We start from the raw sequence: 27,004 nt of genomic DNA on the forward strand, positions 1-27,004 counted from the left end.
ATAATAACTAAAATGTGGAGTGTCTTCAAAGGAGGATTGCAGAAACAGTTTGGAAACTATCCAGAAATTTGTGCTAAAGTGGGATGCAAGTCAAATCTGAAATTCATCTACAGTGTTACGGTCACTGTTTCTTCTATGAATGAGCATTGACAAATATAAAACAATGATAATCTGAATTTTACAGAGTGGAATGAAAGGGAATAATTGCTCTACCTTCAGTTTTCAAAATCAAGTCTGATAAATTCCCATTTCCCCTAAAATACGTTGAAACTACACAATCTGCTACAGCTTGGTTTTACTCTGATTACGTTCACTGAATCCATACACGTCGCAGCTGAAGTCAGCCCATGGTTCCGGAGCTCCGTGGGCTCGCTGGGTTGGAGGAGAACACGTTCCAAGGGTCGTGGGCGGACGGAGCCTGCGGCGTCTCCCGGGACACGTTGCGTCCATCGTCCCCGGCCTCGATCTCCACTTCCACCTCCAGCTCTAGGTCAGTGTCGTCCTCCTGTACAGCCCTGGAGTCCGAGCCCTCCTCGGCCCGTCCGAGGAAGGCGTTGTGCGGGTCGGAGGGATCCACCACCTGGTTCCGTTTCTCCCTGAGCAGGAGGCGCTCCAGCGGTACCGTGTTCTTTCTGGGGAGGAAGATGGAGGTCTGCGGAAGGTTCTGACCCAGGGAGAACACCTGCCTGGAGCCCTCAAGGTTGAAGAGGATGCCGGTCCGGCAAGAGTAGTACACGTCCCGGTTGTTCTCCAGGAGTTTGTGGTTGAACAGACAGTCGTCTCTGAGGCAGGTGGGCTGAGGGAAGGAAGGAGATTGAGAGTTAATGAAACAACAAAAGAGATCTTATTTTTTCTTTTATACCCAGAGATGCATCATGCATTTCCAACCTCCTCTGACTTTTACTTTATTAGAATCAAAACTGAAATTAAAAGAAGCAAATACAGTAGAAATCTGTGTTTTAAAGACACTTTTGTATGACAATTTTGGTTCATTTATGTTCTGGTAAATCAGTGAATGCATCCAAGATCTTTTTAAAATATGTCTTTAACTATAGACTAATCTTATTTCGCCACTCTCAGCTCTTTGTTTGCTCTTTATCAATGGGATCACATAAACGGAATCAAATTGATCAATTATTGTTAAAATTGTGTGTAATTTGTGCGTAAAGGCGCAAATTTGGTTAGATAGCAAAGTGTAAATGACGAAAATTAACAACAGTCAAAAGTTTTGAGATCGGATTTGAGGCAAGTTACAATAAACCCAAATGGACACTTGGACTGGCTCCACTGAATAAATAGAAGTTGTGCGTAAAAGTTAAAAAAAAAATGGAGAAAAGCTCGTAAAAATGCGTAAAAGAAAAAAAAAATCAAGATAGCCAAATAAGAAAAATCCTACAGTTCTGACAGAGTCAGAGTTACCAAATTAAAAGGAAATCAACCGAACTTGGTTTTAGCATTGTCTTACAGAGCTGAACGGGTTTCCCTCCAAATCCATACACAGGTAGCGGCTGCTTTTGACTCCAAGGATGGCGATGCGCTCTCTTGTTTCAGCTTTCAGCAATATCACACCTTTAGGGAAAGAAAATCAACCTCAGGGTGCGAAAGATAAAACATAGAAAAAAAAATAAACAATACAAAATTGAATTCACACAACTCTCTGGATCTTACTATATGAACTCCTGATGGTGGTTTTGCGCACTGTGCCATCCGGTTTGATCTCCAAGTAGAAGTTGTTGAGGTCGGTGGATGTCTGCAGGTGGATGTATCTTCTCGGGTTCCCCCAGTTGGAACCAACCAGCGGTGATGGGTTTGGGGCCGTTTCCCCGAGAGGAACTCCCTGGAGCACAGCGAGGAAGAGCGCCAGCACGGTGTCTCTGAAACCAAGTCTCCTGTTGACGTCCATCCTGGAGTTAAACGCTGGGTCTGTCTGCTGTGAGCTGCTGGAAGTTTTCAGATGCTCTGTTGTCCCAAAGTTTGGAGACAGTTCCTATTTAAAGCCCCCTGAGTGCCACTCCTGCTCACATCCTTAGGGTAAAAAAAGAGAAACTCGCCCCCAAAGCAGATGTGCGGGTTTGTAGCAGCGGAAGGGCCACTTCCACCTCTGTCTGTTTACCCTGATGCTCTCGGTCAGACAGAACTCTTATTTTTGGTGACATGTCTTGACTCATCCACCTTAAACATTATTCTGAAACTGTTTCCTAATGGTCCAAAGTCCACACGTTTTTCACTTTTGTTTTGACAGGACACATTGAGCAATAACAAAAAGGAAACAAATGTCAAAAACGCACAAGAAGGACTGGTAAATCATATTATTTGTTTAAATATGTAATATAATGTGAAAATATTCAACCACGATGAACCAGGATCTCTGTTTACTCACCATTTGAAGGTTGTTCCGTTTGCAACTTTTACGCACCAACTTGTTCTCAACATGTCTCCACCAGAGGGAGCCACTCGCCTGTTTAGCTCTGGTCCTCTGGAGTTAGGTTTAACAGGCCGAGCTATTTGTGGATAAAGTAGTCGCAGCATAGGACTCTGTAAACTGTAGACCAGTTTGAGGAAAGGCCTCTTAAAGGTGGAGTATATTTTTTCAGGTAAAAACTAATAGAAAGTTGCAGAAAACCATATATTATGATAAAACCCCTTCTTAAAATTTAGAGGAAATTTTGAGAGACTTTTTAATTTAACCAGTCTCTGTCAATGAGTTCATTTTGTGCAGCTTTACAAACAGGTTGATTTTTTATTTGTAAACTCCAGGGCAGCAACATTAATGCATTTTAAGGGGTTACACTCTTTGACCCAGCACTGTGTTGTGAATTGTCGTCATATTACAGTTTGTGAGTTCAATTTGACAGGTTTCTACTTTAAACTTCTGTTGTTTCATTTTGATTAATAGCTGTGACCCCAAATTGAGAAACTATCTCACAAAAAGTAAATATTATGGGGAACATGAAGAATTTTAACAGATTTTCTATGGGGGCTTTCACACTGGCACAGCTCCATACTGGTTCCAAAATCTACTCTTGAACTAGCCGGTGTGTTCAGACTGGGAAAAAAAAAACTGATTTGGAACCTACAAAGTTGGTTCATGGCTGGATCTAAGAAAAGTTGGTTCCAGCTTGCAAAACGTGACATATTCTGGGTTGATATATTGAAATATTGAAATGTTGTTGCAGTCTTTCAACAATATAAATCCAAAAGACAATAAAAATTTAATAATAGTTATGATGAAATGAAACAAAGGAAAGTAAAGAAACACGAAAACAACCTTTGTACACAGTGCAGTGCAGTGTCACGATGGCCAAAAATATGTAAGGATATTAAGTATTGTTTCATTTACTAGTCAGATTAAAATATTCAGTTTAATTAATTGCTGATCAAAGTTGCTTTCACTTATTAACAAAAACTTACATGGAGGAAGAACATGTGTGACCACAACAAGCTACTGCTAAAGTAAAAATGGCGCCACCTATGATATGTTTTTTTTTTTACAACCTGAAAAATGAGCCACAAGTTTTCTGAGTGCAGGAAACCTAAAAGCTAAACAAATTATCAGAGTCATTTTAAAGTCTCTGTTACAACCAAGACACACTGAAGGATAACAAAGCAGCTAGCATTAGCGCCTAGGAAATGACAAATGTCACAGTGCTGATTTTACAACTTGATAAATTCCATCAGAAATGAAACAAAGCTGAAGCAACTAATGAAAAACATTGAAGATATGGGACTTGATGTTTTTCAGGTGATTATGATTCATATGACAGCCCATTTAGGAGTTAAAATGTAGCATAAAAGATGCTAATTTTTGAGCATGAGTGTCAGAGTGAAAATAGCACAAGTGACAGATGAAAAGGCAGGGTTGTTAATTGGTCTCTGTGTGTCAACAAAAGGGATAACAGCCAGTCTTAAGTGAGGCTTTTCTGTCTCTCAAGGTCAAAATAAGTTTTATCAGGGTTTCTGTTAGGCTTTAGTTTTGAAGTAAAAAGTTGGAGTTTTTCTCCAAGCACTGCTGAAAACACAAAGAATGACACTTGAAAAGCAAAGAATTAAAAAAAAACTTTTATTGTTATCTCAGGAATACAGTAGACTGCTGTGCACAGCACATACGTACAAAAATAAAAGGAAGAAACTTTAATATCCTTACTTAGCATCGTCTGTTTTTCAGAAACAAATGTCTGAAGTTTGTTTCGTCTTCATTTACAGTCATCAGCAAACCAAAACTAAGGCAGAGGGTGAGGTATATGAGAACAGAGATGAGAGGAATCGAGCGAAGCTTCACTCCCCGTCAGAGCTGGAGTTTAAAAAAACAACACATGAAGCACACTCCCCCAGTTAAGATCAGGGCTCAGGCAAGCCAATACATCAAACATTGTTTAAGAAGATTTTCCTCACCATGAATGGATTTAATTTAATCTATGATAAGCCGTGGAAAGAAAGAGAAAAAAATAAACGATGGCATTTTTTGGTCAAAGCTGAAAAGTGAGCTTTTTTTTTAGACACAGACTATCACTCTTTTAGGGATCCAGCTCATCCGAACAGGAAAACTGAAGCTTATGGACATAATCGTCAATAAGGTGCTGCTAAAGATGTCAGGCATCTCGACTGTGAGGTTGCATGAGAAGAGCTTGTTGCTGTGCATGTGCAGAGTTCACTTCCCCACCTCTCTCAGCTGAAATGCTGAAAAGGTAAAAAAAAAAGAAAGGTGCTGTTTCAGCCGAAGTAAAGATGATTTATTCCCAACTAGACATCTGTTGTATTCCACGCAGCCTCATCTACAGCAGCAACAAGTCTTAGTTTGAGCCAAGCTCCTGATAAACCTGCATCTCTGCATAATTCAAAGTATCATCAGAACAAAAAAGTAGAAAGCAAAAATCTTCCCAGTGAAAGAAATACTGTAATGAATTGACCTGTGCATGAAGACAAACGAGCAGCAGGTGATACTGCGTCAGGATGTGGTGAGAAAGTGTCTGGGGTCCGGGCGGTGCCCAGTAGATGAAGCAGCCTCCTGAGGATGAGTGTGGTGCCATCCTGCAGGACTGGAGTGCAGCAGCAGCAGCAGCAGAGGTGAGGCTCTGCGTGACTCTGCATTAACTCTGCAGATGTCCCCTCCCCAGAAATATCCCCAACACCAGTGTTTTGGGAAGGGGAGGGGACGGCATGTTGTGGAGCTGAATGTTAATTCAGATTTTTGAAAAAAAGAGGAAGCCTGTGAAAGCAACCGGTGGTGAGTTCACTTTCACGCTTGTGTAGTTTTGGCATGAATTCTGATAGAAACATAACTTTAAAGTCATGGAAACGCTTCGTCCAGTACAGCTGACAATTGCGGCCACTGGGGTCGAGGCCAAGGCCAGTCCGTGACTCTGACCTTGAACTAAAAACGGCTGAAAGGAGAGGAGGAAGCTCCTGGGTTACAGCCGGAATCCCAAGGTCCCTGCCTGCAGCTGGTGAGGGGATGGGGAAAGGAAGAGGAGGAGGAGGGGGGTAAGGGATGAGTAGAGATGTGTGGTGAGGGGGAGAAACTCAGGTATGTGGGAGGCTGCTTGTCATCCTGGCAGATTCACATTCCTGCAGGGGGTCTGACGAACAACAAAGACAGCGGGCCGGCTCCCTCGCATACGTCTTTCCTGGATTTAAATAGTCCTGCTTCCTCTCTGACGGCAGGAATGGACGGAGGTGAGGTTGAGGTTTTTAGGTAAACAGCTGCTAAAGCTGCACGGAGAGATGAAGACTTTAGAGACTTAAAAAGTGGGCACTGCACAAGAGCATCTTTGGAATATGAATGATATTAACTTCGCACCAATTCTAAGATCAATAACTTGCGATACTGCAAAGATGCTCTTGTAATGCTCATTTGCCAATATCTGATTTAAAACTAAATGAGTAGACATGAGGCAGCTTGTTACAGTGTGCATCTCGTCCACCATCTGCACTGTCCTTCGGTTCTTCAGGGCACACCATTGACTCATCCGTAATTGCATTTAAATCTGCCTCAGGCTCACAACACCTCACTGCCACTGCAGTGCTGCTGCAGAGCACACAGGCAGCCTGCAGGAAATGTCCCAAGGGGGGGACGCACTAACTCCACCAAACACGCAAAGTTAAGTCAAAAAAAAAAAAACGGGGACATGGGAACGATTTGCACTGAAACGTTGTGGGCACCATCATCGATGGCTCACTGTGCATCCTGAACTCTTCTTGCCTCGCTCAGGCAACTGCAACAAAGCAGCGTTTAAAAAAAAGCTCCTGAAGTCTTCTTCTTCTGCATTTGAGATTATTTACATCATTTTTCTTCGACATTGTGTTGAAGAGCGGCTAAAGCTTTTTTTTTAAAAAAAAAAAACAGCAGCCCACTTTACCGTAGGAGCTTTTTTCAAGACAATGTGCAGCTTCTACTGTCGCAAATCTAACCTCTCAGTCGATTTCTTGTGCAAGCCAGGTCCAAAAAGAAAAAGCTCTCCATGCTTTGATAGATAAATATCCCACCCTGTTTATTAGCCATGTAGTCAAACTCATGGCCTCGTGCCAGCTTCTATGGCCGACCGCTCTCTGGTCTCAACCACAGATTGTATATTACTTAATCGATCTAATTACAGAAAAGAAAATAAACCAGAGATAGTCCACACCCCCTCCTCCTCTGAGGCCCTCTGCGGAGTGTCAGCCCTATTTCTGACTCCAGCGGGTGTCTCTTACATGCAAGTTTAAGGGGGCCACAAGTGGGAACACCAAGGCACCTTTAAATCGTGCAGCAAAGGTAGTGCATTTTAAGTTTTTAACCCCCACTGCTGGATATCAAGCAGGGAGCCACCAAGCGCTTTCAGAGATTTGAAAGAAACGACTAACTCAGCAGATATCAGCTAAAAGTCCATGCATCCCTTATTCTAGTAAAGTGGTTCTTTGAGGTAATAAAAAGTATTCGTTTCACTCTTTAAAAGCACAGGATACAGCTCATCCCTCATCTCAAAAAAGGAAGTGACACGTCGTTCGGTTACAGCAAGCACCAAGGTAAAGTGAGACAGGCAAAGGCTTCAGCTCTCCCCCGTCCATAAAAACAATAAGCAGCACGGTACATGTACAAAGATAGCTATCCAAATATACAGATATATAAACAGAATAAATATTTGTGTTTTCTCTTGCAGTCCGTCTGTGTGTGTAGCATGACTTTGCATTTTCTGTGTTACCTGGAAGAACATCCACATGTGCAAATTAATGAGTTATTGCCAGTTTCTCTCATAGCCGCGGGAGGAAATGTGTGACAGTCATGGCGGTGGTGGCCTTGTTGCCTCTCTTTGCGCGGCCATGCTTGCTGAGGGCGATATAGAAGCCCTTGTAAACAAAAGACTCATAGGCGTTGTAGTTGTTGGGCAGCAAAGTCTCCTTGAACTTGCACTCATCCACGAAGAATCTCTAAAAAAGAACGCAGAGGGGGAGGAGGGGTGAGTAAATCTCATGACAGCACAGGATGATCATCACAACATATGCATGGTTTCTGTGTGACCTTTACTTTGGCAGACAGCCGGCCTACAAAGCATGCTTTGAGGGAAACTGGAGGAGGTGGCATGTTGTTGCAAAAAGAAATGCCCCTTTCCAAAGCAGATACCAGCCTCCTGCTTTAACTCCCAGATAATCCCTAATGATTAAAATAAACTAGGATGGACAGTGAGACGGTTTGTGTAGCATTAGCAAACAGAAACACATTACGGCTGAGAAAAACTGTGAAAGTTCGACACGTTTTACTTCATAAACACAACATTTTAATCAAACTACGATTTATTTTGCATTAAAGCTTAACTTCTGCTTTGTGCCCTGAAAATGAATACTTTTACTAGTAAAAATTAAGACTTAAAGCTCCTGCAGGAACTTTTTGTTTGTGTTGATTTTCTGGTTCTGTACACATGAAGGGATCATTTTGGAATAACAAATCTCACCCTCTTATCTTAAAATAGTCAAATAAATCACAGAATCTTACGATTTGCCAGAGTCAAATCTAAAGACAATATGTCTTTAGCATGCTAACGGTCGTCTAGTGTGACACCTACCCCCTACAGCAATCAAAAACTACAATATGAACACCGTCTGCCTGTTTCTGGATGTCCCATTTGCTTTTGAGGGTCACAAACAGCTTTTATTTCACTGTCAGATTTTTTTTAAGGAGCTCATAAAAAGGAGCCCCTACAGGAGCTTTAAATCCACACCAGCATTATTGAAAATGGTACAAGTATGGGCAAATACACATTTGGGATTTGGGGTGTTAGTAGCTGGCTTTACACAAATTTTTGAACCTGTTTTTAAAGCTCCTGTGAGGACTGCTAAGCAGATTTTTAAGCAGACTTGAATAAGTATTCATACCTCTACAACAGCAAAAGAAGGCCAGAGGAGTAGGGAGCAATTATTTCTGCCTTGTTAATTTTAATACTAGAGCCTCTGCTGCAGAGTAGGTGTCAGATAAAGTAATTAACTGTCCATGAAACAGCTTTATTTTAATTTCCCACAGGAAAGTAAGCACTGAGCAATACTTAAACTGTTAGGATAGAGCAGAATTAGTTTTTTTTGCTTGAAAAAGAAGGCATATTTTGAAAAATTTTGCAAAATCATAAAAGGTATCGCTTTGTCCACAGAGGGCGCCAAATTTGTGTGATATTAAATGTATGTCATACAGCTCTAATTTTAAATTGTGCACATTGGTCATGTGTATGGTATTGATCCTGCAGCCTTCAAAATTCTATTTATTTCTTATTTTCCTCACAGCTCTAGTAAGAAACTTTGTTTCTGTAAAATTTAGCACCCCCTGTGGACAAAGTGGTACATCTCATGTTTTGGCTGCTCTTGTCATGTACAACTTGTTTTTTCATTGCAAAAAACGTACAGTCTGGCTTGCTTGTTCTGTTTGAACAAAAAACAAAAATATCAATTACAGTCTGTTTAATAACTGTCAAAAAATGTAACTTTTAACACTCACTATAAATTTAATGCAAAATATTTCAAAGACAACAGTTAGCATATTTTCTACTCCTGAATATTTCAATATTTGTTTTGCCTGGCAATTTGCGTCCATGCTTTAATGAACGCAACAAATAACGAACAATATCAAGGTTCCAGCAATAAAATGTTACTGTTTAGCTTAAGAGCCAACATGTAGACATCTAAACATTTACTACACTCTGCTGCTTCTTACCATTTTACTTATAGCTTTACAGTGCTGTAGTTTAAGTTTAAGGACCAGTTTTTAATATCTGAGAGACATTGAATTTTATCTCATGTACATTATCTTGGTTTATCTAGGCTTTGCACATTTAACTGAAAAATGATGCATTCTGACAAAAATAAAGCTCCTGTGAGAATTTGATGGTTTGGTATGATTCTGGGGGGTAAAATGATACTGTCTTCTCTGTTTTATGAGGTGTTTTCCTACAAAGGACAAAAAAAATGAATAAATAAATAACTCAGCCAGCAAAAAATGTTAGATAAGGCTGTTTCCCCAGCTTGCTGTTCATCACTTTGTCTGACTCCTACCCCCCACCATTGTTTTCAAAGACTAAAAATAATCATAGGAAATAGTCAATTTTGCTTTTGTGGGTCAAAAAGAGTCATCACTGTTCATTCCAGCCTTTTTCGTAACCAGTGACAAAATCTTCACAGGAGCTTTAAACACGGGACCACACCATGAAACTGTGCTAAGTCATTAGCAAAACTATTCTAATGGTTTATGCTGATACAGATCCTTCAAGATATAGATATTTATTAGATTGTTTTTCTGTTATAATAGTTTTAGACACAGTGCTTGTCCTTGTAGTGGAGTACTTTAACAGTGTAGTAGTGCTGCTTTTACCTCGATATGAATACTCTTAGCAGAACATTTTGACATTAAAGCATTCTCCATTGGGACTCCTGTGAAACCCCCCTATCATCAGAGCGTATTAATAAACACAACAGTCCTCATAAACCCACAGGATGCAGCAGCTCCATGAACTCATCTTACACTGAGCAGGATGTGTGTTTGTGTGTGTGTATGTGTGTACGTGTGTGTGCGTGCGCGCACCAAACGTACCGTTCCGTATAACCTTCCCCTGCTGTTCATTGCGACAAACAGCTGACTCCTCACACCGAACAGGCTGATGACTCCTCGGTCCACGGTGGAGATCTCTATGAGACCTAGAGAGGAGACAGAGTTAGGAGGGAGTCACACAGAGAGGTGGCCTCTGCAGCACTGATGGGTGGAACCCTGCAGGTGCATTGCGACTGGATGATGATGCTTTCTCCTGAACATGCACCTTTGTGCAGTTTAAGCACTCAAATGTCCTATGAGTGCGGTTTACTGCGTACTGTGTGTGTGTGTGTGTGTGTGTGTGTGTGTGTGTGTGTGTGTGTGTGTGTGTGTGTGTGTGTGTGTGTGTGTGTGTGTGTGTGTGTGTGTGTGTGTGTCCTGCTGCAGGGTAAAAATAAGTGAGCGTCTAAACTGGGTCCAAGCATTCATGTCATGTTTTTGGCTTGGGAGGATATTTCGCACTGCACGGATGCAGGACTCAGTACACTGTTTTTGCTTTCGGAAACTTTCAACCACGCCGACACCTCTTATTAAATATCATGCAGGACAAGTGACCCGCGCTAACTTTCACACAGCCATGCACGCGCGCAAAGGGTTACGCTCTTTTTCTGGGTCCGGGTGCAAACTCACTGTATTGGTTCTCATTGTGTGCTCCGCTTATCCTGCCGTCCGGAAGCACCTGCAGGTGAAACCCAATGCCCACGTTGCAGTACAGTCGTCGCACTCTTTTGATGCCCTGCAAATAGTCACTCTCCCAGTTCAGCTCCGATTTCCCCCCAGCTATACCCAGATAGGAGCGCGAGAAAAGCGTCTCCCACTTCTTCTCCAATAAAGTCGCATTAGTCCTGCTCGGAATCGGATAAGAAGAAGCGATCCCCCAGAGAGAAGTCCACAGTACAAGAATTGCCGGCAGCGTCCAGTGCGTCCTGGCCCCGCTGGACATGCTGTAGAGGCACCTTTGCGCAACGGCCATCCAGTTCACCTTTGGGGCACGTGGTCAAAGTTACCTGCCCTAAAAATGCAACTCTTCTTATGTTTTGTCCTTTGGCATGGTGGCGGTAAAGGTTGATTTGGGGATCAAGGCAAATCAAGGCCCCATAGCCCGAGATGTGAGCAGCAGCAGCAGCAGGAGGAGGAGGAGGAGAGGCACGGAGCGCGTCGGAGCTTGATTTGGTGCCGGTGGCGATGATCATCTTTCGCCGCTCCGCGCCTCTGCTCAGGCAACGCTGGCCGTGGAGGGGACAAACCACTCACCGCAAAACCAGCTCACCTTGCCCGACTCTCACATCCTAAAATGACATCACTGTGACTTCACTGCTGCGCCCCCCATCAAAAGTAGGAGATGGGAGGAGGAGGAGGAGATAGGAGGAGAGAGAGAGTTTCAGGAGCCCAGCAGCAGCAGTTCTGATAGGAATGATGGGGGGTGCAGCACCTTCACATTAGCGGCAGACAAGCGAGACAAATTCACAATAAGCGCTTCCTGGGGCACTTTTCAAAATAAAAACCCCATCAGTGGAAGTGAGTCAACTTCTGCAGCAGTTAGGCTCCTTTTAAAAAGTTCAGTCATCACGTATTAAACCTAAATAATCAATTATTAACAGTTATAGAGAAATTTGCTTTCATTTGTTTTTTATTTGCAAACAGTTTCTGCTAAAACTATGTTGGTTTGCACTTTTGGGAAAAATATTTCAGCATTTTTTTAAAATTAATTAATTATTTTTAATTTATTTATTTTGTAATTTATCACTTTTTATCATGCTAATTTCAGCAATGGTGGCATTGACATGTGCAAATAGGAATTTGACTTCTTCCCACTGACAGCGTGGCAAAAACATCCGTCTCCACCTCAGGCTGATCTTGAGATTTGAGAAATAACAGCAGCTCCTTGGCACAGGTGTGGGTGCAGCATACATGGCCACTGGGCTCAAAGCATCTCTAACATGAAAAAAGTGAAACAACATCCTATTCTGTCCTGCAATCCGGGCATCAGCAGCTGTGCTTTATGTGTTTCTTAAATCCACTGAATGCCAGGTAATATGCTGGGTAATTCATGAATTGTGGGTGGATATGAAAATGCGAAAAGACTTGCTCACCCTGTTCAAATTCTCATTTTCTTAACCACCTGCACAATAATTATCTCTTAAATGATTCAATTAATTTCTATCACATAGTGGATGTACATTTAATAAGGTATGAATTTGTTTAAAATATTCTCTCCAAGGTTGTAGTAGTTGGGCTTTTATTGTGGAAGTAAACTAACCTACTTTATATGTCTTCCTCTTGCTAATTGTGGCTGACCTGACATACACACACTCCTCCTCACATGGGAGACCTGCAGGAGGGGTGTGTGTGTATATGTGTGTGTGTGTGTGTGTGTGTGTGTGTGTGTGTGTGTGTGTGTGTGTGTGTGTGTGTGTGTGTGTGTGTGTGTTTGAGTGTGTGTGTCTCATTGGCGTTGAGCAATCATGGATGGATGGATGGATACAGTGTCCAGAACCCAAATCGGGACGGTGGTCATATGTCCTGGCAGCCTGCTGCCTTATTTAGAAGGAAGGTGTAAAAACAGTCACAGCCAGTCACAGGAGAGCAAGTGGCAATCCTGTCCAACACTTCCTTTGCTGTTTGTTCAGGAAGTTTACATAACCACATATTTTGCCTGGTCAGATTGCACTTTATTATTGTCAGTAACACACCCCACGACTAACACAAATACATTATCATAGTTGGTGACTGCATTGAGACCCAGTTAAGAAATAGAAATAAATTTTGGAAATTATCTGCATGACATGCATGAGAAAAAATATTATTATTACACATTACTTCATGAAAATAAAAAAATATTTATTTTATTTTCCCACTAAATCTAATGTTAGTAAGTCTGAGTGGAGGGCGCTGGGTTCACCCTCCTTTACATCCCTGTTTGCATCTCAATCTGCAAGGTGCTACTAGTATAGACGGTAGAGCCTCTGGGGAATTCCCAACACGTCACAGAGCAGCAGGCTCAGGGGCCCAAAGGTGCTCTCTGCTGCCAGGGAGCCTCAGGCCCACCTTAGCAACCAGAGAGGATAAACTTGTTGCTGATAAACAGCAAGAACACCCATGATGGGAAACCAACAAACAAACAAAACGTTTTAGTTTGTTTATATGGACTGAAAAATAACAAACAAATCTTTACTGTGCAGAATATGATTTGTAGTTAGTATGTTCTTTAAATGTTTTTCATCATTACATTTATCTTTTGGCATAGGGTTGCAAAATTCAGAGATTTTTTTTAAGTTAAAGATTTTCCATCGAGATTTCCGGAAATTAGCAGGCAATTTCAGGAGTTTTCAGGAATTTATATTAACTGCATTTACCAGCTCATATACATGTATTAATATTAAACATTTTGGTTTGTTATAAGCAGACATGCATGCAAAAATTCTAATGCAATAAATTCAGATGACATAAATTAATTTTCAGGATTTTTTCTGAACCAAACTCTAGACTCTCAATCCAGAAATTGACTGCACATCAGTTGTGTTGTTTTGAAAACCTCATTCAAGTTGATAAAAAGAAAGAGGGGGAAAGAAAAGAAAAGAAAAGAAAAGAAAAGAAAAGAAAAGAAAAGAAAAGAAAAGAAAGCATAAGAGAAAGGAAAACTCCCCAAACTTCAGGGCAGGACTTTCCTGGGAATTTCAAAATTTAAGGGAAATCTTAGCAAATGTCCCAAATTTTACCAAGCATTTTCAACCCCTTTGTTCAATAATAGCAAAACCACTGATTTCTGACATTTTGAAATCTGTTAAATCCTATCTTTTGGTGAAAGTAGTGCAAAGACAATGCATCAAATTATTAAACTGAAAGCTTTTTCTTTCATGTAAAATGTGCTTTTTTTATTCCAGCAATATGTTTCAAAGAAGTGGGGTCAGCAAAAAGTTAACACTGAAAAGCTGTATGAAAAACAAGCAAACAGTTTTCGGCAGTTTAGTGACATGATTTCAAATTAAAAAAAGCTTTCTTGAGAGACTGTGTGAGCAACTGGTAAAAGGATAATGATCCTCAGTGCAAAACTTCATCATATATGGAGATTTCATATCAACATCTATGGTAAATAATATCATTAAAAGATTTAAAGAATCTTGGGAGACATCTGTGCAAAAAGGGCATGGTCTAAAACCAGTACTGGATGAAAAAAAGACACAGCTCTGTAGTGGAAGTCACTGCATCAGCTCACATCTAAAGACCGCTGTCCGAGAAATGAAGTCTTAACATGCATAGAAGGAAGCTAATACAGGCATGCTTTTCAAATGCCAGCCACTTCTCTGAGACTGGGCCCGTTTCGGATGGACTGAATCAGAGAAGAAAACTATTAGAAGAATCCAAACGTGACTTTCTTTTTAGAAATCAGAGGCTTAGTTAACAGATTTGGAACATGGAATAATGCATGTTTCATTCACATGACATGATGATGCAACACTTAAAGGTACCGTTTTTTGAACATTTTGTTATTGACATGTGAAAGCCGAGTCTGTCTCCTGACAGAAAAAGAGTACACCAGCATGACTTGGTGCCACCGGAGCAGATAGACTGGACCACATTGAATAGCAAACTAATGAGACAGCCCCTTGATTTGCTGAGTAAGCACGTGGCTATGCAGTCCAAGGCAACCAACGGCCTGAATAGACAAAACCACTGTGTTATTGACAGAGCGTAACTTCAATCAATGGAGAGTGGGCACCGTTAATGAGACGGTGCTGAGCTCTTGAGATTAATTCAGCTAATAGTGTTATACAGGCATGACGCTGAGGCTGCTGTTTGCTAAAAACACCTTTCTTGAATGCTAAAATAGACACAATTGCACTTTTTAGATACATGCGTAACATGATCACACAAAACCTTCGTAGTTAACATATCACATATATGTTAACATGTTCAGCTTTTGTTTAACCACTGGAATGTTCAACTGGCCTTTTCTGATTGACTAACTTTTATTCTTGATTACATTTTTAGTTTGAAAATTTTGCCTAAGATGTTTAATAGCAGCCAATCACAGTCAAAAATGACTTCCCCAGCTGTGTTTCTGCAGGTTAAACAGCCAAAACCCAAAGATATGAAAAGTTTAGTACAAAAAAAACACAAAAAGGCTGAAAGCTGTCAGGGTTGAGATGATAAGCATGCATGCAGGAAGTCAGTGCTGCACAATCATCATCCACAGAAACTTACTAAAAGAAGAATGGCACCAAAAGTGATTGAATTTGTTGTTGTGGAGATTGAGTAATTCTGATTTGGGGCCATATGATCCCTGCTTCAAAAACACTGGATACTACAGAATAGAATACAATAGAATACAATAGAATACTTTATTTATCTTTGAGGGGAAATTCAGGAGTCACAGCAGCAATCAAGAAAACAAAAATAAGAAAGTGTATTGGTGTCTGGTGTTGAGCTCTGTTAGCCATGTATGTGAATAGCATGATGCTAGTCTACCTTCTAATATTCCCTCTGTTGCTGGGTTAGCACAGCTAGCTCATCTATCTTATTGGAGATAGATCTTACGTTCGATCAGGTCAGTCGATGATGTCACTTCTTTGCTCACACCTGAGAACCAGCACGTTGTCCTCACCTCCTTTCCCCCACCTTGTGGGGAAACATCAGGCCTTGCACAAGTTAGCATTGACATGCCACGTACTGCTTACAGCTGATTTCACATGAAAATAGATAAACACAGGAGCAAAAATAGTAAAAATATCACTCAAGACACAACCAGTTTGGTGTCCATGACCAACAAATGAGCCAAACAAAGAAATTAACTACTCCAAATACAGAGATGACGAAAAGGGACAAAAAAATTACAAGAAACGGACAAAAAAGAAAGAGCTGCTGCGACAGACAGCCACAACCAACAGGGAGGCACCCAGCAACCTGCAACGCAACTGTGTGCTTCTCTTTACCACCTTTCTATTCAATTTATCTGCTCCTTAAGGTAATGAAGTAATAAGGTGGTAAATTTGGGCTACCTTTAGCCCAAATTACTACTTTTAGCTTCTGTTGAGACAATGTCAGTGGGAACTGCACAACTACAAGTTCAGCTTTCACAGAGTCAGGAACAGCTTGGACTGCATCTTACCAACAGTCAGGCAGAAAGAAGACAGAGACTGGGATGGAAACTTGGCCTCATACACAGTAAATTGATTTTGCATATAGACTCCACTTGAATGAACAAATAAGAGCTAAAGCAGAAGATGAGAAACTCAAGCAGGAGTAAAGGATCTGCAGTTTACTGTTGTCTGCTCAGCTGTCTTTGGTGCAATAATACAATCTATTTAGTATGCACATTCACATCAACAGAGCAGAAGGAATAGCCATACAAACAGCTTTTGTACGTATTACAGAGGTGTGAGTAACTGGATACAGGAGGACAGAAAGCTCTTTCAATTACTGTTTTATTAAAGCGGGGTTTAAAAGACAATATTGAAACAACAGCTGAGGGGACTCAGGGATTGACGGAGGATTTCTCTGGAATGACATCAGAATTTCTGGCATAGGCAAGCAATAATGATCAGACCAAGCCTTTATGTACAAATGGCAAACAAAGACTGCACCAGATCACAGTGTACAGTATTTCCATACGTATAAATATTCACAAAGAGGAGGCTTTAAAGACCAGACAGTAATCCACCAGTCAGAGAGACGTGGTCAACAGCTGCAAGAAATGACAAAAGCAATTTTTTTGATAGTCAGAAAGCTAAAACACAGCCAGACTCAGCTGGACACAGAGGCGATTACAGAGACCGCCATTAAAAGCACTTCATTGAAAACCATTACCCCCTTTTCTGTACAGTTTAAAGATAAAGTAAGTGCTCAGCTAGGCATGCTAACATGCTAAAATTTTACACAGGTACTACTTTTTCATGGTTTCAGTTTTGCTCGCTAATCTGCTAACTAGTTTCAGATGCTAACACATCTTCGATGAATGGTGATGCGATTGGATTTTAATATTTTCTAGTAATCGTTAAAAAAGTTGAGCTAATTATGGCTGTTTCCTGTTAATGTTCCTTAAAAATGTCAGGCTTACTTATGTCTTTGGTACTATGAAGGTCTGCACAAAAATTTAGGAGATCCATCTAACAGTTGAAGCATCATTTTACATAGAAAGCGGTAAGGTTTCAAAGTGTTGCCTAAGCTATTGGGATTCATCCTCTTGGAACTAAATCCACCAGTTAAAATGAGTGGAATGGAATATTCAGTGCATAAGTGTCACCTGCAGGTGGCACTACTTTAAAAAAATATATACAATCAGCTTATTCATAATTTTAAGCACAGTATATGTTGAGGTATGCCAGTTTAAAGAGGGGGTATTATGATCTTCCATATTTAAAACATGAATATAAAGTAACAATCCTGGATGTTCAAACTAAACTTGTGCAGATTTTCAAACGTCTACATATTCATATGCTGTAGAAATACCTAAATCTGTCTGTAAACTGCTTACAATTTGAAATGGTCCGTTATTATAAAGCACAAGTTCTTTGCAAGATCTTCTTGGGACTTGAAATAATGAGGTTATCATAAAAGGATCTCCTAACTGGTCAATGAAATGTTGGGGAGCAGACCTCAATCACCAAGTGTCACCTATAGTTCAATCCTTGAGGGACTGGCCATTCAGAAGGAAGGGGGTTTGTGGCACAGGGAGCCTTTAAGAAACAACACCTAAAATAAAGAAGGAATCTTTTCCTATACGCAAGTGTGAGGAAAAATAGATATTTTTTTCAAGCTTTAACTCATGTAAAGCTATCACAAGGGTACCAGAGATATAATATGAAGCCCAAAAAATGCTTGATACCCCCTCTTTAAAGTGATGTAGACATGAATAAATTGAGCATCAATGCCAATTTCATGACAGAAGAATTTGTTGTGAATTTACCACTTTTCAGCAGATGTACAGGGCCACATTAATCCCCAACAAACTCAGCTTTCAAACAGTTTTGCTTTCTACTGTGAGAGTGAGAAAACTTTACATTATTGAGCTGATGGCAGTAACGTTCCAATCAATGGAAACCAATTGGATTTTATTCTGAGGAGCGGGGGCTTGTAAAATAGTAACGGTGCCACCCTGAATGGAGCATGGGGTTCATTTTTTGCTGAATCAGCTCATGTATAATTCAGCAGTCTAAACTGCACTGGGTTCTGCTCTTTTCCTCTGCTGCTTTGTAAAGTCGTGACACGGAGAGTAGCAGCAAGTCCTCTGGGAGCTGGATACAAACTGACATGCCTCGTCAGGAGAACATGTGCAGAAGCTGAAATGTTTTAAGAGATGTGCTCGACTTCTTGTATAATTATCGTGTCAAGCTTAGAGCTGACAAAGAGCGGCTTGTCAGAAGGGAGTGTTCCCAGTAAAAATATCTTTTCAAGGGTAAAGCTTGTGCACCTTGCACAGAAAGATGTGTGTGTGCTGCTAAACTGGGTGTAGAGTGACTAAGGGGAAAAACAGCTAGGCAGGGGTGACTTCAGTGGTGGTTACAAATCCCAAACTATGACACAGCAAATTTTTGTCTTAAAGATAAAGTATGTAATGTGTAAAGAGAAATCTTTCAGGTTGTTTGAAATGATATCAGAAATCTTACAGTAAAGTAGTTAAAGAGAGAAGTTAATTTCTAGCTGGAGTCAAGCAGAAACATGTGTGAAGACCCAGTACATACAGAAACTAACACTTACAGCAGACACTGTTGAGATACATTCACTCTGGATGTTGGTTAAAGCCTCACATCAGGTCCATTGATCTCTGTTTAAGTCCAGTAATCCCTTTGCCTCCCATGAGAGCTGAAAGATGTAGACAGAAACGTCTGTTCTGATGAGATGTGATCAGAGTTTTTCCAACCCAACATGATGAGCTGTGTTATTCTGAAGTGTGCAAGCTCAGCGTGGCTGTCAGCTCTTGTCGGGAACGTTTAAAGACCACCAAAGCTGAGACAAATTCACGATCAGGATCAGAGTTTTGTAAGACTGAGACAATTATAGCAAGACAAGGATTGAGAACATGTCCAGACTAAGATCAGACTGGTCCCAGAGTGGTCTTTTAGAATAAATGTGGCACATAAATACTGCTCATTTTGATCTCAGTGATCAAGACTTCAATGAAAACCATTGAAACTCAACAGGGATTCGCTTTCACACACCTCTTTCCAACAAGTGTGGCTACTAGCTTCCTTGGCTGAATCCCAAATTAGCAAGTATGTCAACATTTAGCAGGGCTGGCACCATTAACATCTACTATACTGGTTAGACACTTCTCCAGTTGAGTGGTCATAAACTTGTTTACCCAAACTAGCTGGCAAATGACTTTATCTTCAATTTTCAACATCCAAACACTGTCAAACAATGGCAAACTATAGGATTCCATCTGCTTGCTGTGCCTGTTTGCATCCGGGTAGTAGAGGATTGCAGAAAGGCCGGAGCTGCTATGAATCAGCCCCAACCAGTCACGCAATTTAGACAGATTTTTGATAAATTAATGAGAAAGAAAATATAATTTGTTGTGCTTTCGATTTCAGAACACAACTGATGTTTCTATTTGTTAGTTTTTACTCAGTCTTGTGAGTGCAGACATCAGAGCATCCCATTATTTCAATATGCCCTTAATCGTCTGATTGACCAACTGGTCTTCTTCTAGTCTTGGTATTGTGTCCTCCAAAATCAAGTGTATTTTTTTTTATAGTACTAGTACTACAGTACTTACGCTCCAAGTATGATTTGCAGTGGAATAAAGTGCACATGCTTCGTTTGTGATCTGACTCCAGAGGATTAGATTGATGGCCTGTTGCTGAAGGGTCTGTGCCAATATGCAGTCAAACTTGCCAATTGACCCATTATAATAAAGTAAACATTGATCTGATATAATTTCAAGTGTTTGGCTCTTAGTTTGAGGTACACAGTCTTCCTTTAGGCTCCAGTAAAGTCATTTTTCTTGGATGTTTTCCAAACAAATTTGTCAACTTCTTAGTCAAGCCTAAATTCTTGGAGAAAAGTGGCAAACTTTTGTTTAGTTTCTTCTTTGCCATGACAAACTCCTCCTTCAAGGCAAAACCTGGCAGACCTACTAGAGGCCACGAGGAAAGCTTTGTTTACGTGGCTGCCATACTGAAGAGTCAGGCAGTTTGGTTTATGGCTGCAGGAAGAGACAGAGATCAGAGGAGGTGTCAGCTGCTGAGTCGGCTGCCGATTCCCCTCTGGCTCCTCTTCCCTCTCTCCCAGGAACCCAACACCGGGCCAGGCCACCAGGACCGAGCAGGAGAATGTGAGGAATTCTCTCAACACATTTGCTCACTGCTTTGCACGTTCTCACCCCGACGGGATGTGAAGGGTGCCGCCGGCCATGAGGATGCGACCACCTTGTCCCACAGTGTCTGAGAGTGAGGGTGGGCAAGAGGCGGCAACGAGTGGAGGATCAATGCAATTTGGCTGATGGGGAGAGGAGAGCGTCAGGAATGGCACACCGCTGAGAGAGTGAGTCATCCTGGACTGAGCTGCTGTCATTCGGCCAGCACAACAAAGATCGGATCATTTATTTTTGTCACGGCCCCTGCTGGATGAAATCTAAACCCCCAAGGAGTTGATCAAAGGTCTTGGCACGCTGCCGGTCCTGGAGAGCAACTAATGAAACAAGGATATCCAAGAATGATCCAGAAGAATCTGTGTCAGGTTGTGAATAATCCATCTGCAAGTTCGGCATAATTGGCCGTGTCTTTGTGAAACAGTTATTGAGAAGTCAAAGGCCAGGTTTTGAACTTGTGAACGTTTTCATATCAAATAACTTGACTTTTTTGTGGACAAGTTAATAAAACATGATATCCATCAAGACCAATTACCCAGCTGCCAGAGACCTGAGGACATGTCTTAAGATATTACCTCTGTCCATCTACTTTTACATTTTGCCTTATCTTGAACTTTTTATAGTTCCACTTGTGAACACTTTCACCACTTTTCAATGTTAAGGTCTGATACCCAAAAGCAGGTTACCAAAGGTGTAACAGATGCATAGTAAACACAACTACTTTCAAAGTCATCAGAGAGAAATACCAATGAATCCTAAGCTAGCACAGTTTGCTAATTGTTTAGCTCAAATAACTCAACACAGGATCAGTCAGTAGATTAACATTGTTAAATTTGTTTTCCTAGTGTTGCTAACATTAGCAGAGCTAGCACCACCAGCCTTTGGTTGACACAGCCTTTATACAACTGAACCTCTTTTTTGTTCTAGATTTAGAAACTAAAGTGTGTCATGCCACAAGATGGTGTAAGTTATCTGTGTTTGTTTACATCAAGGTAGTAGACCATTAGCCACAGCTACAGCTACGTGTAGTAGCAATTGGCTGCACCACAGATAAGACGCAATATTTAACCAATATTTTGAGCCAACAGTAAGAAGAAAATAAAAATAAGTATTTGTATGAGTAGTAATTCTGGTGCTAATGCTGAAAGGTGATGACATGTCAGTCAACTCAACAGGCTAATAAAAAAAAAAATCTTGTCTTGGCAGGAGTGTCAGTAGTAAGTAGAAAAGTTAGTTTCTGATACTTGGAATTTGAGTCCATTTTCAGCAGGAGTCATAATGGAAGTGAAGCAGGCTTTGAGCCTCCTCACTAAGGGCCTCAGGGTGCCAACCTGTCAGTCAGGTGAGCTGAGCCTCTGATCGGGCAAACTCAAAATCTTAACATATTCTAGACTAATGAGTTATAGAAAAAAAAAAAAAAAAATCCACCCTGTACAGTTTCTGCTGGGAGAGAAATGAGCAATTTAGGCTGTATTCATATTTTGAACCAGACTGTAAACATGTTTATTTCTGCTGCAAAAACTGTCTTGTTTGCTTTGGTGTGTATGTAGTTTCCAGTAATTCTGAAACCACCCTCAAGTGGATACTTGAGGTACTACAGTCTGTAGCATTTTTCTTGATTTCTCATGTCCAGAGGTTGTTGCTTGGGTTTGAGGTGATGCGATACTTTTCATGTGGCTTTGCAGAGTCCCCAAAAGTCTACTTTCATGTTCTACATTTTTATCTGCAGTTGTATAAAATCCCAGGTTTAAAATCTGAAATTAGCTACAACTCAGTTCCATTTAACTGCTTCACTTCTGGATGTGCGTCCACAGTTGATTCGCAGCTGCATGTTTAAGTGACACTCAAACCTCATCTCAAGAAAAACTTTTCTGCTCTTGCTCCTGCTGCACTCACATGTGGACATCTCCCTCTAGTGTCCAACAGTAGTTAAGACATCAAGACCTGCCTGTCTGAGGGATGATAACTCACTGCATTGCAGCACAGAGATGCTGGCGTGTGGTTTGACTGTGATTGATGTCACTTTACTTCGGAGAAAACTTGTGGAAGTAGGTGTTGTCTGAAAACAGGAATCCTCTGCATTGCACATAAAGAAAAGTTGACTCAGGTAGACTTCATGAGAGCTTACAAAATGTAACCTCACATGTTGTGTGCTGCATGGATACCCATTTACTCACACAGCGAATTAGTCAGTGTCATCCCTGCATTGCAGTTAGTGTGAGTATACAGGTGTAATCAAAAAGCTAAAGCTCTCGTTTGATTCGCCACAGACCACTTAAACAGAATAAACCATGTTGTGGCCCTTGTGTTGTTGTATCTTCTCCACAGTAAGAAGGTTGGGGCTATTTTTATAAACTGACACAGATTACATGTTCATTTAGCAGCAGTGCCCCTTGTGAGGAAACCAGAGTCCCTGCTGTCACAAGCACACACACACACTTATCAGTTATCAAACATAGCTGTGTGCTCTCCTACAGAGAATTTGATACAGCTGATCCATCGACAGATGAGGCAGCAGTAGGCACAGTGCACTCCAGGCACCACGACTCATGAGTCACCGAGGTCTCATGTGCTCGTGTCCTTCTGCCTGTGACCTCCCTGTTAAAAGGTCACGCTAATGAGCCTGCTCCCCGTGTGCCCTTTGAGTGCCATACTGGAGCGCAGGAAACAATGCTGTGTTACAGATGCTATTTTGAATGGTGTCACGGTGTAAAATTTATTGCCGGCCCTTTGATGCTGTTTATATCCCTGAGGTCTTGTCAACACACAAAATCATTCTGCGGATCTCTGATCCGAGGTCTGGTATTGACAATAACACTGCCTGAAAACATGACCAACATCTTGTCATCATGATTCAGCAAAGGAGAAGTTGTGAAGTCTTTTGCTCTACTCGTGCACTTTACCACTACAGCTCAGCCGTTGCTTAACTGGGATGTCAAAGAGATTCCTTTAGATAAATGTGAAGCCCAAACAGAGAGCTCCTCTAACCTTGCACTCCTGTAGAATACTCTAGGGCCTTCTATAAAAAATATGCTGCTGCAGAATGAGTAAACCAACCACCCAACTCTGCTCATAAAGTTGTTCATTTAAGTGACACGACTGGAGGAAGTTCGCCAGGTCTTATGCAGACTTTTCAAACATATAGGGTTGTCCATGGAGCTTTTATGGCTGCAAAAAAGTTTGTAAATAAATCTAAAGATGCATTAAGAGGTGCTGTGAATGGCAAATCAAAGCAATCTGGCTCACTCAGCTCAGACTAAAAGGCCATCAGTTCTACTTATCATAAACTTTTCTTCTTCATTACGTAAAACTTTTACCCTGGTCATTTTGACCCCAGAAGATATCCTTTGCCATCAAAAGACACCCTTTTTTTTTTTAAATAAAATATGTATAAATTGTATGCTTAGAATAAGATTAAATCTAGGTGGGGTCATTTTGACCCTAGAGGACAAAAGGTGTATGGCACACAGGAGGACATAATTAGGATTATAATCCCTCACAATGGGTATTACAACCAATGATAGTAATTTTTACAAAGTAGTTATACAAATAATGACGTTAACCCTGTGGAAGAGCTTATTTAATGAAATTAGTTAGTCCTCAATCAACTCCAGTGCTGACTTATGTGCATACGACAGAATGAGCCTGTGAGCCAGAGCCCAGGGCAAATAATCTTTCTCTACTTTGTGTTACATCTTTACAACATGTTAACTATTTGCATATAATCTGAGTTGTAAATTTGTGCTGCATGAACTTGCTCATGCATTTTGAGAAATTTGTATATCTGGGCATACATTTTAGATTTTGCAAATTGCTTTTTGACTACATTAGTTCCATTGAAGTCATTTTCTGCTTAAAAACATGGAAAAACTGTTTTTTTTTCCAACTGTTTCACAAATACCTGAAAAAAAAAGGAGAAAACAGACAAAATAAACCTGGTAACCCCCTAACTTCGAAATGTGTTACTTTCTGTTGTCAGTTAATGGCACACAAAATCTTTGGAGTCAACTAGCAAAGATATCTTACTTTAGCAGAAACAAAACAAAACATTCGTTTGGTGTTAGCCTATTTAGACAAAATTAAATTAATGTAATGATAAATTGGCAAATGGTCTTTCAGCTCTCGCATGAACAGCTCTGTATTCACACAACTGTCTTGACAATCTGTGAAGTTGTTAACATGGGAATCTCCTCCATCTCAACCATCCTTCCCACCTGGCAGGAACGCAACAAGAGGTCATCACCTGCGACCAGAGTTCACAAGATGAAAGGTCACGAGCCTTTCACAAGAGTCTGCACTGAAACTATGCTAATATGTTTACTTCAAATCAGACTCACACTCTGACTTCCAGCCACCTAAAGGATGTTGAACAGTCAAGCTCAATGTCTGAAAGATAGAAGTCTGTGCATTCAGATGCCCACACTTCCTTCAATCTCTTTGTGATTGTCTCTCTCCAGTTGCTCATCTCCCTTGCAATTAGCTCTGTGGCTGCCGCGTGTGTACACACAGAAAAAGAAAAAAACAGAAGTCAGTGAAAGCATACACTTCAGATTACGGGGTTTTGGAAAACAAACTCCGGAAGCCACTGATTGACAGATGTGTCTGCCCACTCTGGTTCCCTGGCTGAGGCCGTGGCTGCTGTGGCTGTGCTGTGGTTGCCACTGGTCCATGTCTGAAGACTTCTGAGGCAGGGCCATTTCTAGGTTACAACAACACCACCACAGTGACACTGCTGCAACGCCGGATATCCGAAGCACTTGGGGAGGCTCATTAAGACCGATTTAGTCTGAGGCTTGTAAATAACTAGTGCCCCCTGCAGAACAGCGATGCATCTTCTCCCTGACAGAGTTTTTGTCCTTAAAACACTTCACATAACACAAAATTTACCAGCAGGAAAACTGATCAAAACACCAATTTGGGAATCTTTTATCATATTCAGAGCAGTCACTCAAATATTTTAAGCATCTTAAATAAAATATGTCAATATTTAAAAAGACAAATCTATTTTTTCTTTGCTCTGTGAGGAATGTAAATAATAACACTGCAGCGTCCGGAACAACCATACAAGGTCAATGGCGCTGGACTAAGAGCGCCCCCACACAAACTACCACTCTGAGAGGCTGTACAGTGCATAATGATGGCATTCACATCAGTGGTTGAGGGGGAAAGCTGCCTCCTGACCACTTCCAACTAACAAGCTCAAATTAAGAGCGATGATGACCTCACGACTGCCGACTTGGCTGGTAAATCCAGCAGGATGTCTAACTCCAAAATACTGCCTGTGTGTGCCACAGATAGTTATTTGTAACTTCAATAATTTGTTTTTCACTTCAAAATGAATCATAAAATATCACATTCTCAACATTTCTGAAAAAATTCAAAATCTGAAAACCTTTACTACATGGTAAAAACTCAGGACAGCAAACGTATTGGTGTTAATTTTGAGTATAGAATAAAAGAAAAGTGTCTTTTTTTTCTGAGTGGGGTTGAATGAGGTACCAGTCAACAGTAAAGTTCCCAGTCAGCTCTAGTGTGAGTTGAAAAACTAGCTGATGCCAGAAAACTGACAACTGTGGATGCTAGGCTATCAACTGCTACAGACAGGGTCAACTCTCCCGTGTAATTAAGCTAATTTTAAAAAAACCCAACCAAAAAACTATTCTCGGTATAATCATGCACTATACTCAGACTTTTTTTTTTTGTTTTTACTTTTGGTTTCCTTTAAAAGGCACGTGTCTTCTCAGTCAAGACAAATGCGTGCTTCTCTGCTTAGCTAAGCTGACCATCATCTCCTGGGGCTAACCGCAACGCCACCACTACAGGTATACATTCCCACTTTAAAGGAAATAATAATAATAATAAAAATAAAACATTTGAACATGTACTACATTATTCTGACAAATACAAATAAACATCTTATTGTAAGGTATAACAAGAAAAAAAAATTACCAAAGATTTATTGAACTCAGCAGGTTTGTTTACCCAAATTGGGACAATTTGTCTGAGTTAAATAACATGAGAATATGAAGAATAAAATGTGATTGAAAGCTTAACAGTTGTCTTGAACCTGAAAACTATTTTTAGGGCAGAGAATCAAGGCCACAGTAAATAATAAAAAAGTTTTTGAGAGTTTAATCTTTTGAAGAAAAGAGAATTTGAATCTTCCAAAAAAAAAAAAAAAAAAGTAAAATCATGAGAAGTCACATGAGACAACATTCAAAATGTTGTGTAAAATAATGTTACGTTATGAAAAAAAGTCCTTATTCCAGAAGAGAAAGTTGGGATGGTTTGCATTAAAAAATGGGGTTTTGCAGGTAAAAAAAATAATCCTAACTTTAAGAGAAAATGGTCATAATGCTACAAAAATATTTGAAATGTTGTGAAAAAGTCACAATGTAAGGAGAAAGAGTTGTGATGCCAAGGAAAAAGTTATCATCTTACAAGTAAAAAGTCAAAATGTACAGAGAAAAAAGTTGTGATTTTACCGAAAATCTAGGATAGTATGCAAAAAAAGTTCATGTTATGACAAAACATTCATAATGTTTAAGTGAAAAGGCATACTATCATGATAATAACTAAGAACGTTATGAAAAAAAGTGTCTATCACAGGTAAAAGTGCTACAAGTACACAGTCTCGTTGTCATGGAGAA

At 40.6% G+C, this 27,004-nt stretch overlaps 2 protein-coding genes across 3 annotated transcripts; both read right to left on the reverse strand.

Annotated features, from left to right (window-relative positions):
* Nucleotides 1–340: 340 nt before the first annotated feature.
* Nucleotides 341–1,948, reverse strand: fgf23 (fibroblast growth factor 23). Its single transcript, XM_074698699.1, has 3 exons — nucleotides 1,669–1,948; nucleotides 1,466–1,569; nucleotides 341–796 (listed from the first exon to the last, which is right to left on the reverse strand). Exons 1-3 carry the CDS (start codon nucleotides 1,901–1,903, stop codon nucleotides 341–343), a joined length of 795 nt encoding a protein of 264 aa, XP_074554800.1. The 5' UTR covers nucleotides 1,904–1,948.
* A 2,123-nt stretch (nucleotides 1,949–4,071) lies between these two features.
* Nucleotides 4,072–11,425, reverse strand: LOC141810552 (fibroblast growth factor 6-like). 2 transcript variants are annotated; one of them, XM_074698224.1, is made up of 4 exons: nucleotides 10,673–11,425; nucleotides 10,046–10,149; nucleotides 7,179–7,404; nucleotides 4,072–4,677 (listed from the first exon to the last, which is right to left on the reverse strand). In XM_074698224.1, exons 1-3 carry the CDS (start codon nucleotides 11,013–11,015, stop codon nucleotides 7,228–7,230), a joined length of 624 nt encoding a protein of 207 aa, XP_074554325.1. In that variant the 5' UTR covers nucleotides 11,016–11,425; the 3' UTR covers nucleotides 4,072–4,677; nucleotides 7,179–7,227. The 2 variants fall into 2 exon arrangements, with proteins under 2 accessions (XP_074554325.1, XP_074554324.1); XM_074698223.1 differs by having other exon boundaries at nucleotides 4,072–7,404.
* Between the last annotated feature and the right edge of the window lie 15,579 nt (nucleotides 11,426–27,004).

Source organism: Halichoeres trimaculatus, unplaced genomic scaffold, assembly GCF_033239565.1.
Source record: "Halichoeres trimaculatus isolate MK-OKI-2021-1 unplaced genomic scaffold, fHalTri1.1 fHalTri1_scaffold_21, whole genome shotgun sequence".
In the NCBI taxonomy this organism is placed as follows: Eukaryota; Metazoa; Chordata; class Actinopteri; order Labriformes; family Labridae; genus Halichoeres; species Halichoeres trimaculatus.

Excerpts from the sequence above, each read along its gene's own strand:
- fgf23 (XM_074698699.1), bottom strand. The coding sequence starts at position 1,903 with ATGGACGTCAACAGGAGACTTGGTTTCAGAGACACCGTGCTGGCGCTC. Across the intron at positions 1,570-1,668 it reads CACCATCAGGAGTTCATATA|GTGTGATATTGCTGAAAGCT; the intron begins GTAAGATCCAGA and ends CTTTCCCTAAAG. Across the intron at positions 797-1,465 it reads AGGGAAACCCGTTCAGCTCT|CCCACCTGCCTCAGAGACGA; the intron begins GTAAGACAATGC and ends TCCTTCCCTCAG.
- LOC141810552 (XM_074698224.1), bottom strand. The coding sequence starts at position 11,015 with ATGGCCGTTGCGCAAAGGTGCCTCTACAGCATGTCCAGCGGGGCCAGG. Across the intron at positions 10,150-10,672 it reads ACACAATGAGAACCAATACA|GTCTCATAGAGATCTCCACC; the intron begins GTGAGTTTGCAC and ends TCTCCTCTCTAG. Across the intron at positions 7,405-10,045 it reads GGGGAAGGTTATACGGAACG|AGATTCTTCGTGGATGAGTG; the intron begins GTACGTTTGGTG and ends GTTCTTTTTTAG.